Genomic DNA, 15,540 nt, shown 5'->3' on the forward strand with positions numbered 1-15,540 from the left:
TACTACAGTAAACAATATGGAAATCTTTCAGCGAACACTATGAAATTCACTACCACAAGATGTCGAGATGGCTGCCAATTTGGACAGCTTTCAAGGGGGATTAGACGATTCGTGGAGAATAAAGCTATCAAAGGCTGCTAGTAAAGATGGATATATATTTACCAACAGTGTAAATATGCCCCTGAATACCAATAGTTGGGGAACTCCACCAGGAGAGGGTTCATGTTCTGCTTGTTGGCTTCCTGAAGAATCTAGCTGACCACTGAGCAGAGCTCAGGATGACCCAGACTTGGACTTATTGAGGGTGCCTGGGGAGGGAAGCACACGTATTCCAAGCAAAAATTTGTTCCTTAACATGTTGCAAAAGTTACAGTTAAGTTTATGTCTCAGTTCCACCCAACGTGTAGATCTGGCTCCTTCAGAGTAATAACACCACCAGTGCCCACCCTATGGTGGTTTATGTCTTTTTCTTTGTAGAACAAAAGTGCTTAGAATCTTGGTACTGTTTTGGGGGGACAGGGGGTCGCGTAGGTGTGGAGGACTCCCTAGTCCTGAATGGGGTAACTGTGCCCCTGAAGGACCAGGTGCGCAGCCTGGGAGTCATCTTGGACTCACAGCTGTCAATGGAGGCACAAGTTAATTCTGTGTGCAGGGCAGCTGTCTACCAGCTCCATCTGGTACGCAGGCTGAGACCCTACCTGCCCGCAGACTGTCTCGCCAGAGTGGTGCATGCTCTGGTTATCTCCTGCTTGGACTACTGCAATGCACTCCATGTGGGGCTACCTTTGAGCACAATTTAAAGTGTTGGTGCTGACCTTTAAAGCCCTAAACAGCCTTGTCCCAGTACACCTGAAGGAGCATCTCCACCCCCATTGTTCTGCCTGGACATGGAGGTCCAGCTCCAAGGGCCTTCTGGCAGTTCCCTCACTGCAAGAAGCGAAGTTACAGGGAACCAGGCAGAGGGCCTTCTTGGTAGTGGCACCCACCCTGTGGAATGCCCTCCCAACATGTCAAGGAAATAAACAACTATCTGACTTTTAGAAGCCATCTGAAGGCAGCCTTGTTTAGGGAAGTTTTTAGCGTTTGATGTTTTATTGCTTTATTCTTATTATTACTAATATTCTGTTGGGAGCTGTCCAGAGTTGCTGGGGAAACCCAGCCAGATGGGTGGGATATTATTATTATTATTATTATTATTATGGTTCCATCTTACTGTGCATTTTGCTTTTTTCTGCTTCACAGGTCTTCTGCCTACTGGCTGAACCGTATCCAGTCCTTTCTTTACTGCAATGAGAATGGCCTCCTCGGCAGCTTTTCTGAAGAGACTCACTCTTGCACATGCCCAAATGACCAGGTCGCCTGCCTTGGCTCCTTGCCCTGCGCTGTGGGAGATGGTTCTGCCTGCTTATCCTGCGCCCCTGACAACCGTACCCGCTGTGGGACCTGTAACACCGGGTATATGCTGAGCCAAGGCCTTTGCAAGCCTGAGGTGGCAGACTCAACGGAGCACTACATTGGGTTTGAGACAGACCTCCAAGATCTGGAGATGAAGTATTTATTGCAGAAAACGGACCGCCGGATTGAGGTCCATGCAATCTTCATCAGCAACGACATGCGTCTCAATAGCTGGTTTGACCCTTCCTGGCGCAAAAGGATGCTCCTTACTCTGAAGAGCAACAAGTACAAATCCAGCCTGGTCCACATGATCTTGGGTCTTTCTCTCCAAATTTGCCTAACAAAGAACAGCACCTTGGAGCCTGTCCTGGCCGTTTACGTCAACCCTTTTGGAGGCAGCCACTCCGAGAGTTGGTTTATGCCTGTCAATGAAAACAGTTTCCCAGACTGGGAGCGGACTAAACTGGACTTACCGCTTCAGTGTTATAACTGGACGCTGACTCTAGGCAACAAGTGGAAGACCTTTTTTGAAACGGTCCACATCTACTTGAGGAGTCGTATTAAGTCGAATGGTCCCAATGGCAATGAGAGCATCTATTATGAACCGCTGGAGTTTATCGATCCCTCCCGGAACCTGGGCTACATGAAAATCAACAACATCCAAGTGTTCGGCTACAGCATGCACTTTGACCCGGAAGCAATCCGGGACCTGATTTTGCAGTTGGACTACCCTTATACTCAGGGATCCCAGGATTCTGCTCTCTTGCAGCTACTAGAGATAAGGGACCGTGTAAATAAACTCTCTCCACCTGGCCAACGTCGTCTAGACCTTTTCTCATGCCTGCTGCGTCATAGACTCAAGCTGTCTACCAGTGAGGTGGTGAGAATTCAATCTGCTTTGCAGGCCTTCAATGCCAAATTGCCAAACACAGTGGATTATGACACAACCAAATTATGTAGTTAACCATAAGTGTGAAGCACAACAGAAAAAATAAAAACCATGACGGAGTTTTTACAGTGCTTTTGTGGAACAGTTTATGTTTGGAAGAGTACATTTAAATTGTCTTTTCAATATCTGTCTTATATCAGTCAATAACGTTGGATGGCAATTTACACCCATGAACTCGCTGACAAATGAATATATTATACCTGCAAATTTTTTTTGGCTTTGTTTTATGAATGAAAATAAATACTGACACCAGTCTAGGAGACATTCTACTTTTTACAATAAATTTCATTTGTAATTTTATATGTTCCGTGGCAATGCTTTTGTGCATTACATCCTCTAGAGGGAACATAAAAGGATACCAATAAAATTTTGTAGCTGAACAGTTATTAAAAAGAAACGCTGTGGGATTCATTATTTTCCCCTCTCGGAAAAAAAAATGAATAGCATTCTTGATATTGCATTTCTGACCATTTCTGGTGGACAAGATAGAGGTATTTGGTTTTGATACGGAAGCCAGCCAAGACAAAGCTAAAAAGTTATAACATAAAATTATTCTGTAGCACTTGAGTCATCTGACTGTTCCCATTTTATTTAACAGGATTTAGGCACTATTTAATCGCCAAAAACCCCTAAGTAGTTTACAAAATATATATACATTAAAATGATAGATAAATTCAGACATTAAAAACAAGTCAGCCTCAAAAATGGCAAAATAAAATCAGGTACTAATATCAATGGGCAGAGAGTTTCAAAGTGTAGAGGCTGCCACACTAAAGGTTCCATTCCTTGCATGTGTAAAATCAAAATTATACAGCACTTGTGAAAGTGCCATTTCTGCAGACAGGAGTGGTCAGGTGGGTATTATGGGGCAAGGCAATATTCTTAATGATGGATTGCTTGCCTAAGAAACTTGAAAAGGGCCTTGTCTTTTTCAGTATGCTGTGCTGAGTTGTACGTATGGCTCAAGTGGCTATATTTTCCGTCGTGGGGAAGACTAGAAAGCTTGTGCTAATCTCACATGGGATACAATAAAAATAGCAGTCGGGCAATTTCCTCCCAGAATGAAACAGGGTAATCCAGGGCTCTGGTGAACACAAAGAGGCTCTGATATATACCCATAGGCTACCTTTTCCTGGTTTAGCCAGTCAGTCGAAGCCTTTTCCCAAGGTGTAGCCACTGTCACATGATGACAGCTTCTAGGAGCCACTGGTGAGAGCAGAGTGGGGACCAAGGTGGACAAATTATGCCAGAAGGAGTACAACATTTCCCCCACCAGAGGTGCTACCCTTCCCTTAGTACACCATACACACTGTAGTATGGTTGGGAATACCATGGCTATACCAGAGAAATACATGACTTTTGAGTATTCTCATGTGTCAAATAAAAACCTGCTCAAATTGTACCAGAACATGAGCTCCCATCGGCACTATATATTTAAAGCACTCTCATACCACTTTAAACAATTGTGAATTCATACCCTCCAACATGTTGAGTCTGTGTTCCTCTGTGAGAACACAGAGTCCAAGAGAGGTGCTTTTTTGAGGCTGTGAATTTTGGGGCGCTGCATGAATTCGCAGGCCAGAACAAATGTGGGGTTTGGGGGGGGAGGGGGCGAGCTCTCAGTGCAAAATTGCACAATGTCACAGTGCCCAAAATTGCACAATGCCACAGTGCTCTTGCGGGGGGAAACAGCTACTTGCGGGATATGGTATATTCTCCCATATCCTACTCTATTGTCCCAAACTCAGAGCTGTTCCACCAGGCCTTTGGGCCAAGGCACAGTCTGACCCCCTCCTTTGGTAATCCTTTGGTAATCCTCACAGAACTCTAGCCCAATGGTCGCCATTAATTTGATTTTGAATTGATTTGAAAATGAATTAATGTTAGAATGCTGTGTTACTTTTATTGTTGTTAGCCGCTCTGAGCCCGGCTTCAGCTGGGGAGGGCGGGATATAAATAATTTATTACTATTATTATTATTATTATTATTATTATTATTATTATTATTATTTGGCTAACACTGCTAAGAATAGTTAGGTGCTCCCCTCACAGAAATACAATTTCCAGAGATACCTGGGAAGCAGGATTGATCGTTACAATGAATTCTCTCTGAGAAGTGTAACTCTGTGAGCAGATTAGGGAACTTTAAACATTCATTAATGTAGTCCTCAGAATTCTTTGGGGGAAACCATGTCTGCTTAAAGTAGTATTATACTGCTTGAAAAGTACAGTGCATATGGGACCGTTTGGATGTGTAGTCAACAGAGGCACCAAGTTGCCCCCAAGATTGAGGAAGCCAGATATGTGTTGAGTGCATGTGATGTCACACGCACAATGTCACATCATCTGAAGGAAGCCAAGCACTCTGCCTCCTTCATCCATCCAGAGCAAGTCAGGCAATTGATCGCCATTGTTGGAGATGAAGTCAGTCAAAAACATTACCAGAAAAGTAAGGGAGCAGCCTGGAAATATTTTTATGCAGTGTGCAAAGGCAGTTGGTTGCAAAAGTGAATGCCAAGCTTGCAACCCGAAGCTTGTGCTCAGTTTATTCATACAGTTAAATCATTTCTATGCATCTACTATGACATGAAGAAGCACTAGACAGAATGCCCATCACATTTTTCCTCGATCACAGATGAACTTTTCCCATTGGTTTCAATCATGAATCTGTCAATATGCAACCTGGTGTTCATGCTAGTGTTCATGTGGAGAAAATGAGTCTGGGAAAATATCTAGGGTTCAATAGAATTCTTTCAATTTCCCTCCAAAAACCCTCAGAAGATTTGCTTGAGGGGACATCGAAAAAAAATACTTCAGATTTTACAGTCACAAACTCAACAATGTGTGTCCCTCCCTCTCCCCCAACCACTCAGGAGAAATACCGTATTTTTTGCTCTATAAGGCTCACTTTTTCCCTCCTAAAAAGTAAGGGGAAATGTGTGTGCGTCTTATGGAGCGAGTGCAGGCTGCACAGCTATCCCAGAAGCCAGAACAGCAAGAGGGATTGCTGCTTTCACTGCACAGCAATCCCTCTTGCTGTTCTGGCTTCTGAGATTCAGATTTTTTTTTTCTTGTTTTCCTCCTCCAAAAACTAGGTGCGTCTTGTGGTGTGGTGCGTCTTATAGAGCGAAAAATACGGGTACAAACAATTGTAACATTTCTGCCACTCTCAAAATTCTTCAGTAGCTGTGCCTGAGGAAGTAGTGCCAAATCCACTTTAAATTTCATTTAACAACAGTTCGTTGATAGCAGATCTTTACTCCCTTGTCTGCCCCTTGGCGTTTTTCCTGAAGACCACTATTTTGAAATTACAATTTGACAACCCTACTTGCTGTTGCTCTTCACTGCCTCCAAAGAGCTCCTTATACCTCAAGCAAACCCATATTTTTGAAAACTCAAGGCGGCACCGACGGCAGGTTGCTTGGGCACATAATTCTGCCTTCCCAGAAAGTATGGTAAATTATGTCAATGATAAATCTTCCACATGGGTGACAATAGGACCCGTCTGATGAAATGATGAACTAATAGGGATGCAACCCTGTTAGATTCATAATGCATGGTTTGATTTATTCATTTAACATTTCTCTGATGAAAACAGGGACGTCCTATTCAATAATAATAATAATAATAATAATAATAGCCAACCTATTTGACTGGGTTGCCCTAGCCACGCTAGGTGGCTTCCAACATATATACAGTGGTACCTCTGGTTACGTACTTACCGTATTTTTCCCTCTATAACACGCAGATTTTTTCTCCTAAAAAGGAAGGGGGAATGTCTGTGCGTGTTATAGAGCGAATGTGTGGTCCCTGGAGCCGAAAAATCAAGCAAAAATCAAATCGCGGCGCTGCACGCTGCACGGAGAAGCGAAACCTGAAAAGAGGAAGCGGCTGCTTTCCTGCATTCTGCCTCAGGGTCTTACTGCCCACCCTCCTCTGTTTCCTTGCTGTGTTTGCTGAAACGGAACAAAGAGCAGGGAAAGCCCCTCCCCTCCAGGCAAGCAGAGGGGAATTCCTCTCTGTGCTGCTGGGGGAGAGGGAGAGAGAGGGGGGAAGGGAGATAGAGGGGGGGAGGGGGAGGGAGAGAGAGGGGGGAGGGAGAGAGAGAGGGGGAGGGAGGGAGGGAGGGAGGGAGAGAGAGAGAGAGAGAGAGAGAAAGATGGCTGGCTTGGGTGGGGGGAAACTTTTGCCTTTCTTTCCTCCCTCCCGTTAAATCCCTCTCCTGCATTCTTAGCCAGCTGCTTCTCTGCACACCCCTCTCATGTCCCTTCTTTGTTTTTCCTTCGCTCCCCACTTAAAATGTGGTTACAAAGCATAGACCCACATGGATCCTCAGGATCTTTGCATTGGGTCACCCCAAATTCACCATCAGATCACATAGCATGTCCATGGCTACAGCCTGCCCCCCCCCAAATCACGCACCCACTGTTGCCTGGGGCTGCAATGGTGCAAAAATGTGGTTACAAAGCATGGATCCACAGGGATTCTCAGGATCTTTGCATTGGGTCACCCCAAATTCACCATCAGATCACATAGCATGTCCATGGCTACAGCCTGCACCAAAAAATTCACGCACCCACTGTTGCCTGGGGCTGCAATGGTGCAAAAACGTGGTTACCAAGCATGGATCCACAGGGATTCTCAGGATCTTTGCATTGGGTCACCCCAAATTCACCATCAGATCGCATAGCATGTCCATAGCTACAGCCTGCACCAAAAAAATCACGCACCCACTGTTGCCTGGGGCTGCAATGGTGCAAAAATGTGGTTACAAAGCATGGATCCACAGGGATTCTCAGGATCTTTGCATTGGGTCACCCCAAATTCACCATCAGATCACATAGCATGTCCATGGCTACAGCCTGCACCAAAAAAATCACGCACCCACTGTTGCCTGGGGCTGCAATGGTGCAAAAACGTGGTTACCAAGCATGGATCCACAGGGATTCTCAGGATCTTTGCATTGGGTCACCCCAAATTCACCATCAGATCGCATAGCATGTCCATAGCTACAGCCTGCACCAAAAAAATCACGCACCCACTGTTGCCTGGGGCTGCAATGGTGCAAAAACGTGGTTACCAAGCATGGATCCACAGGGATTCTCAGGATCTTTGCATTGGGTCACCCCAAATTCACCATCAGATCGCATAGCATGTCCATAGCTACAGCCTGCACCAAAAAAATCACGCACCCACTGTTGCCTGGGGCTGCAATGGTGCAAAAACGTGGTTACCAAGCATGGATCCACAGGGATTCTCAGGATCTTTGCATTGGGTCACCCCAAATTCACCATCAGATCACATAGCATGTCCATGGCTACAGCCTGCACCAAAAAAATCACGCACCCACTGTTGCCTGGGGCTGCAATGGTGCAAAAACGTGGTTACAAAGCATGGATCCACAGGAATTCTCAGGATTTTTGCATTGGGTCACCCCAAATCAGATCACATGTCTGTGGCCACAGCATGAAGCCCAAAAATGATACATCCACTGTTTCATTCAGAATGTTTTTTTCCTTGTTTTCCTCCTCTAAAAACGATGTGCGTGTTATGGTCAGGTGCGTGTTATAGAGCGAAAAATACGGTAATTCGTTCCGGAGATCCGTTCTTAACCTGAAACTGTTCTTCACCTAAAGCACCACTTTAGCTAATGGGCTGCAGCGGCGCCACCGCGCAATTTCTGTTCTCATCCTGAAGCAAAGTTCTTAACCGAAGGTATTATTTCTGGGTTAGCAGAGTCTGTAACCTGAAGCATATGTAACCCGAGGTACCACTGTACAAGCATAATAAAACATTAAACATTACAAAAACTTTCCTATACAGGCTGCCTTCAGATGGGCATTGGAGTTCAAGAATCTGGAGAAACACACTTTAACAGCACCCGGTTTAAAATACAGTGGTACCTTGGTTTAAGAACAGCTTAGTTTATGAACAACTTGGATTAAGAATGCTTCAAACCCTGAAGTAGGTTTGCGAACTTTGCCTTGGAATAAGAACATGTTTCACTTCCTGTCGAGTGTGTTCCATTTGTAAATTGATTCCCCTGCTGCTATGGGAAAGCACACCTTGGTTTAAGAACGCTTTGGTTTAGGAACGGACTTCTGGAACGGATTAAGTTCATAAACCAAGGTACCACTGTACTAATATCTTGTCTGTCGATTGCAAAGATTCTTAAGAGAACTCGCAGTGGCAGCTTTTGTCATGATCCAATCTCACCCACGAACTTCCTTTTTCAAAAAAACAAGCCTTGGTTGTACAATATATTTTTATTGGAAGTCAAAGGTGGATATGTGTGTGTACATTTCAAAAGTGAGTCAAAAGCTCTGCCTGGGGCTCCATGTAAGACAATGGGACTTTGGGAGATCTTGCCTTTGACTGGAGTCACTTAACAGACCTGCTCTTACATGGAAGTCTCCAACATGCCTCTCTTTCTCTCCGTACACACACAATTCCGCAGCTATGTTGTCAACTGCAGTTGCGAAGGCAAGCTCGTTTCTTTAGAGCAGTTACAGTTCTTTGTTCCGCAGAAGTTCAGCGAGTTCATTCATTTCTCTTTGGGATTGAAGATTTTTAAACAAAGCCAGCGTTGCTCAAAGATGTGAGTTTGACAGTCCCAGAAATCAAATGGCGATGTTCTAGCGGGGGGAGGGGGGGGCTGAAGACCAGAACAGACAGGTGAGTGGTGAACATTTATACTCGGGTGTAAGAAAAGAGATGGAGCTCAATTGTCATTCAGTATTTATGTTTCTCAAATAATTGAAGGCAAGCCCTAAAGCCTTGAAGGCTAGCAAAATATAAGATATTATGACAAGTGTGTAGAGGGAGGTATTGTGTACTGTATTGCAAACAATCCTGGGAGATTCCTGTATCGAACTAGGAATCACTCCACTGCCACTAAGATTCTTCAATAACAACCCTCTGAATATTCTGAGGGCATTATTTGGAAATCTGAGGGCCAAAAAAAGGCTCATACATGATCAGAAATCAGTAATTGAGGGGCTGGAGAGTTCATTAAAGCATGAGCTATGTTGAAAGACGCGGGTGGCGCTGTGGTCTAAACCACTGAGCCTAGGACTTGCCGATCAGAAGGTCGGCAGTTCGAATCCCCGTGACGGGGTGAGCTCCCGTCGTTCGGTCCCAGCTCCTGCCAACCTAGCAGTGCGAAAGCACGTCAAAGTGCAAGTAGATAAATAGGTACCGCTCCGGCAGGAAGGTAAATGGTGTTTCCGTGCGCTGCTCTGGTTCACCAGAAGCGGCTTAGTCATGCTGGCCACATGACCCAGAAGCTGTACGCTGGCTCCCTCAGGCAATAAAGCAAGATGAGCACCGCAACCCCAGAGTCGGCCACGACTGGACCTAATGGTCAGGGGTCCCTTTACCTTTATGTTGAAAGAGCACAGAAAGGGAGTAAGTGAATAATGCTTGATTCTTCTCCCTGTGTAGTCGGGGGTTGCGTGGTGTTGTTTTTCAAGTTCAAATCCTAAGAATGTAAGAAGAGTGCAGCTGAATTAAACCAAAGGCCAGCAACCTTTTACCACAAAGCTTGCTGGCTTGCAGAGAGATTTAGAGGTTTCCTGCAACCACATACTCATTGGAGATGAACGGCACGAAAGGAGAGGGAGAAGAGAACAAACTTTGCCAGCCTGGTCACTTGGAAGCCATTCCTGCTCACCACAGATGACCAGGATTGCAGACATTTTCTGCCTACAGCAGTCATTCATGCTACATGGAGAATTTGTAAGCTGAGGGTCTGTGGCTACCTACAGAGCCTTATTTGATTACTGTCAGAGCCTTATTTGATTACTCTAAAAAATAGTGGGCTGTAGCTAACCTTTGAGTTGGTCCTTTGAAATTAATGGACCTGACTAACTTAGTTGGGTTCCTTGCAGTAGCACCTTTATTGTGCTAAAATGCAACAAGACCTCTGTACATACCTGCTTAGTAATTTCCTCGTATTTGAGGCTGGCAGCGATAACAGAGATATTCAGGTGTAACCAGAAACTCAGGCAAGCTGTGGCACCAAGTTACTATTAGAAGGACCTTAAACAGAAGCATCTTCACAAGGGAAGCATGGGAGAAAGCCAGTGTGGAATAGTAACCGGACCTGAGTTCAAATCCTTATGCATCCATGGGACTTGTTGGGTGATGTTGGGCAGTCACTGTCTTACCAACCTTTGTGGGGTTGTTGTGAAGACAAAAAAGAGGGGGGAAAGCAAGGGGGCGTTTTCGTTGGTTTGCTTGTCTTTGCAAGTCGCTATGGGTTGCCTAGGGACGCGGGTGGCATTGTGGGTTAAACCACAGAGCCTAGGACTTGCTGATCAGAAGGTTGGCAGTTTGAATCCCTGCAACAGGGTGAGCTCCCATTGCTCGGTCCCTGCTCCTGTCCACCTAGCAGTTCAAAGGCACGTCAGAGTGCAAGTAGATAAATAGGTACGGCTCTGGCAGGAAGGTAAACAGCGTTGCTGTTCGCCAGAAGCGGCTTAGTCATGCTGGCCACATGACCCGGAAGCTGTACGCCGGCTTCCTCGGCCAATAAATCGAGATGAGTGCCAAAACCCCAGAGTCGGCCACGACTGGACCTAATGGTCAGGGGTCCCTTTACCTTTTTATGGGTTGCCTTTGGCAAGATAAAGTGACTAACAAATTTAATGAATGAATAAATAATAAATACCTATGGGAAGCCTGCAAATGGGATACGGTCCAAAGCTGCCACAATACTTGGTCCATGCCACACCTAAGCATCATGCTTTCTTTGTTAGCATGCGGAAGGGAGCTTTTGTTCCTTAATTCTTCTGTTCTGTGAGCCAGTGGCCATAAGAACAAATTAGCCCTACATTTCTTGAGCTTTCCTGTGATGTCACCCTCTTTTATATTAGTACGATAGTGCTGTAAATAATTAACAAATCATTTTAAAAGGCCCTTGAGCACCCAGTGAAGTCAACATAATGAAAGGAGAATGTTTTTATTTTTCCGAATTATTCTAACAAGATTTTTCTAGGGTACACTTATCTGCGCAAGACATTGAAAACACGCAAATTAACCTCGGAGGAACATTAAAAGCTTAACAGGACCTGCGTTGCTTCCAGTGAGATGGCCTCTTTCCTCTTTTAAGTGGAGCAGACATCCTTTCCCCATACATTTCCCAAGTACTTCATTAAGTTTAAAAATGTTTCATTAAGTTTTATTAAACTCATTAAACTGAGAGAGTGAGAAGTTCCACTTTACAGTTGGCAAGAGCCACTTCACGACAAATGCTTATTACCATTGCTAATCCGCTGTGAGTGCTTTGAGATGCTTGGCTGGGGTTTGATTTTGTTGTTCTTGGTAAAACAAACAGAGATGAGAGAAAGGTGAACTCAGTGTGACAAAATACCGCCCTCCACCCCCCCCCCAAAAAAACCACACACCCTGAATTCGTTCAAGAGAGGCCAAGACCAAGACTAAACAGAATAATTAAACCACAACATTATATGCATTTCAAAAATTAATAAACAATACAAGTGGCATTCAGTGCAATAAACAGGACGTCGTAATAACCTAGTCACAATATTTCACAGACGCTTAAGAATTATGCAGCGCGGTTCAGAATTCTTAAGTCCCCCAAATCACACACCAATTTAACTGAAGATGAGATGAATCTAAGAAGAAAGTATAGCTGCTTTGTTCACTTGACTAAATGAATGTTTTGGTTCCAAATCCACTGGGTAAGAAAGTACTAGGAAAAGGAAATATCCCAAATGCATCATTGCACATTGAAAACTAACCTGTCCAGGTGACATCTAGACTAGAACTCTCCTCTTTGCCATCTAGTTTTCTATGTGGAGGGATTTAACATAAGTATGTACAGTGGAACCTTGGTTTTCAAGCGTCTTGGAAGCTGAACGATTCAGAACCCGAACGCCTAAAACCTAAATGTTATTGCTTCCGTTTTCAAACATGCCTCTATTTTCTCAATGGGTTTTGCCGACTGCCCATTGATTTCTGGTTTTGGAAGTCGAACGGTCTTCCAGAATGGATTACGTTCGAAAATTGAGGTTTCACTGTATATACAGTGGTGCCTCGCAAGACGAAAAGAATCCGTTCCGCCATTCTCTTCATCTAGCGGTTTTTTCGTCTTGCGAAGCAACCCTATTAGCGGCTTAGCGGATTAGCGCTATTAGCGGCTTAGCGGCTAGGTAGCTTAGCAGCTTAGAAAAAGGGGGGGGGGAGCGAAAAAAATTCGCAAGACTCGCAAGACGTTTTCGTCTTGCGAAGCAAGCCCATAGGGAAATTCATCTTGCGAAGCGCCTCAAAAATGGAAAACCCTTTCGTCTAGCGGGTTTTTCGTCTTGCGAGGCATTCGTCTTGCGGGGCACCACTGTATATGCATATGCGTGCACACAATGTAAGAACATTTCATCACGTGGACCCTGACCTGTACTCTAAACTTCTATAACCTAACACTCCCAAAACGAATGGAAGCTAAGGATGAACCCTACGCAAAAGATTCCTGCATTTCATTGGGATGGACATGAACCACATGATCCCTTCCAACAGAGTCTGTGGTTCTATGTGCTAGCTTTCTATGTGCAGGAATCCCCCCCTTCCCTGTAGAAGGGCATACAAACAAATACAGTAGTACCTCAGGATACATACACTTCAGGTTACAGACGCTTCAGGTTACAGACTCTGCTAACCCAGAAATAGTACCTCCGGTTAAGAACTTTGCTTCAGGATGAGAACAGAAATTGTGCTCTGGTGGCATGGCAGCAGCGGGAGGCCCCATTAGCTAAAGTGGTGCTTCAGGTTAAGAACAGTTTCAGGTTAAGAACGGACCTCCGGAACGAATTAAGTTCTTAACCCGAGATACCACTGTAACCACTTGCATTATGATATGGTTCAGTCCAGAGAAAACTTCCGTACTTGCTTCTGCTTACGGTAGCAGCTGGCCCCTAGTGAAACCTCAATGGAGACTTTTTGCATTCCTCACACCTGTAAATTAGACAAACAAGCTGGATTGGCCGGATTATATACTGGATTTAAAAGTTGCTCTCCGTTCAGCACTTACAACATCCACAGGTGACACATTCCAAATGAAATAAGTGCTCATAGCATCACTCATTAAAAGCACCCATAGGGTTGTTAGGCGGACCGACATGACACCGCGCTTGGCTTATGGCTTTGTAATTGGATTTTCCAGTTAAATCAGCAGTTAAATGCCTAATATGTGGAGTCTCGTGTAGGTAGAGCATTCTGTATTGATTTTTCATCCGAGGTGCCCTCTGCATTTATTATTTATTCCATAAAGTAGTGGCAAATATATTGCACTTTCCCCAATAGCACGGCATTAGCTCAAAAGAGGTTGTAAATCTCGTTTTTAAAATCCCCGTTCAGAACTTCATACAGACATATTAGCCACATATGGTAACTCACACATCTTCCCAAACCACAAATCAGTATTTGCTTTTTACATACACCAGTGCCTTTTATCTTATGGGAGCTCTGATTTGTTTTACCAAATAACCAGGCTTGTGCACACATTTTGCATACACATTAGGATTTTTGTCCTTGGCAGTTGTAACAAGAAGGAACTCTTGTGCTCGCTCCTGCGTCTTGGAAGAGATATATGCAGCAACGGAATTGAGATTAAACAAAGACACAATGTCACTGCATACAAAAGTGCCTAGCAGTTCCTATGTATTCCTCTTCTGTCCATCCATCTTACCAGACAGCTATGGCCACTTAGCTCCTAGAGAGGAGACGTTGTCCCTGCTGCTGTGCATCACAGCTGGACATCCCCAGTCTGGCTTGGAGTCGATAGCACTCTATAGCAGGGGTACCACAAATTAAGAAGGATAATAACAAGCTGGATTTTGGACAGAGGAGGGTGACCAAGGTGATAAAGAGTCCGAAGACCAAGCCTTACGGGGAATGACTGAGGAAGTTGGATATGTTTAGCCTGGGTAAGAGGAGACTGAGAGGAGATACGATAGCCATCTACAAATATCTAAAGGGCTGCCACATGGAGGATGGAGCAAGTTTGCTTTCTGCTGCTTGGAGGCTAGGGCACGAACCGATGGATTCAAGTTACAAGAAAGGAGATTTTGACTAAACATCACAAGGAACTTTCTGGTGGTAAGAGCTGTTCTACAGTGGAATGGACCCCCTTGGAAGGTGGTGGACTCTCCTCCCTTGGATGCTTTTAAGCAGATGGCCGTCTGTCATGGATGCTTTAGATGAGATTCCTGCATTGCTGGGTGCTGGACTAGGTGACCGTCAAGGTCCCTTCCAACTCTACAGTTCTATGATTCTATGAACATGGTTGGACTCTAGTTCCCATCAGCTTCAGCCAGCATGGAAAATGCCCTGGGGTGATGAGCCACCTGGAGGGCACCACATTCGATCCATCTGCCCTATATTTAAGTTGACCACTTTAGGTCAGCAAAGTGTGATCCAGAGAGACAGATCTGCTCCAAGGTGGTTCACTGCCTGCAAATCACCAAGATCTGGCGAACCAGAGCAGCGCACGGAAATACCGTTTACCTTCCCGCCGGAGCGGTACCTATTTATCTACTTGCACTTAGACGTGCTTTCAAACTGCTAGGTTGGCAGGAGCTGGGACTGAGCAACGGGAGCTCACCCCGTTGCGGTGATTCGAACCGCTGACCTTACGATCGGCAAGCCTTTAAGAAAGCTCCTCAGCAATACAATGAGGCAATTTGTGCACTCACAGATGGGATTATTTCTGAAATGGAACTAGATTTTTCAACTGAGTCAGCTAGCAACACTTAGCACCTTTCCCTACTCTACCCTTGTCAACTCATTAGCATATGCAGGTCAGGTTGCGAACCAAGTTGAACACGATGCAAGCCTTTTTGGCTGATTTCACTCAACCAAGGACATGGGCAGCTCTCCCTTGTCTGCCATAAAAAGGTAACGGTAAAGGACCCCTGACAGTTAAGTTCAGTTGTGAACGACTCTGGGGTTCCGGCGCTCATCTCACTTTACTGGCCAAGGGAGCCGGCGTACAGCTTCTGGGTCATGTGGCCAGCATGACTAAGCCGCTTCTGGCAAACCAGAGCAGCGCACGGAAATGCCGTTTACCTTCCCGCCGGAGCGGTACCTATTTATCTACTTGCACTTAGACGTGCTTTCAAACTGCTAGGTTGGCAGGAGCTGGGACTGAGCAACGGGAGCTCACCCCGTTGCGGTGATTC

At 45.1% G+C, this 15,540-nt stretch overlaps 1 protein-coding gene across 2 annotated transcripts in view; it reads left to right on the top strand.

Moving 5' to 3' along the window:
* Nucleotides 1-2,644, top strand: part of BRINP3 (BMP/retinoic acid inducible neural specific 3) — a 263,578-nt gene extending 260,934 nt beyond the window's left edge. For both annotated transcript variants that reach the window (XM_081865868.1, XM_081865869.1), the window contains exon 8: nt 1,243-2,644. In XM_081865868.1, coding sequence (XP_081721994.1) covers nt 1,243-2,359 — 1,117 coding nt within the window. In that variant the 3' untranslated portion in view covers nt 2,360-2,644. The remainder of the gene's footprint in view (nt 1-1,242) is intronic.
* Nucleotides 2,645-15,540: the final 12,896 nt, after the last annotated feature.

The sequence above is a fragment of the Podarcis erhardii genome (assembly GCF_964252035.2).
Source record: "Podarcis erhardii genome assembly, chromosome: 6".
Taxonomy (NCBI): domain Eukaryota; kingdom Metazoa; phylum Chordata; class Lepidosauria; order Squamata; family Lacertidae; genus Podarcis; species Podarcis erhardii.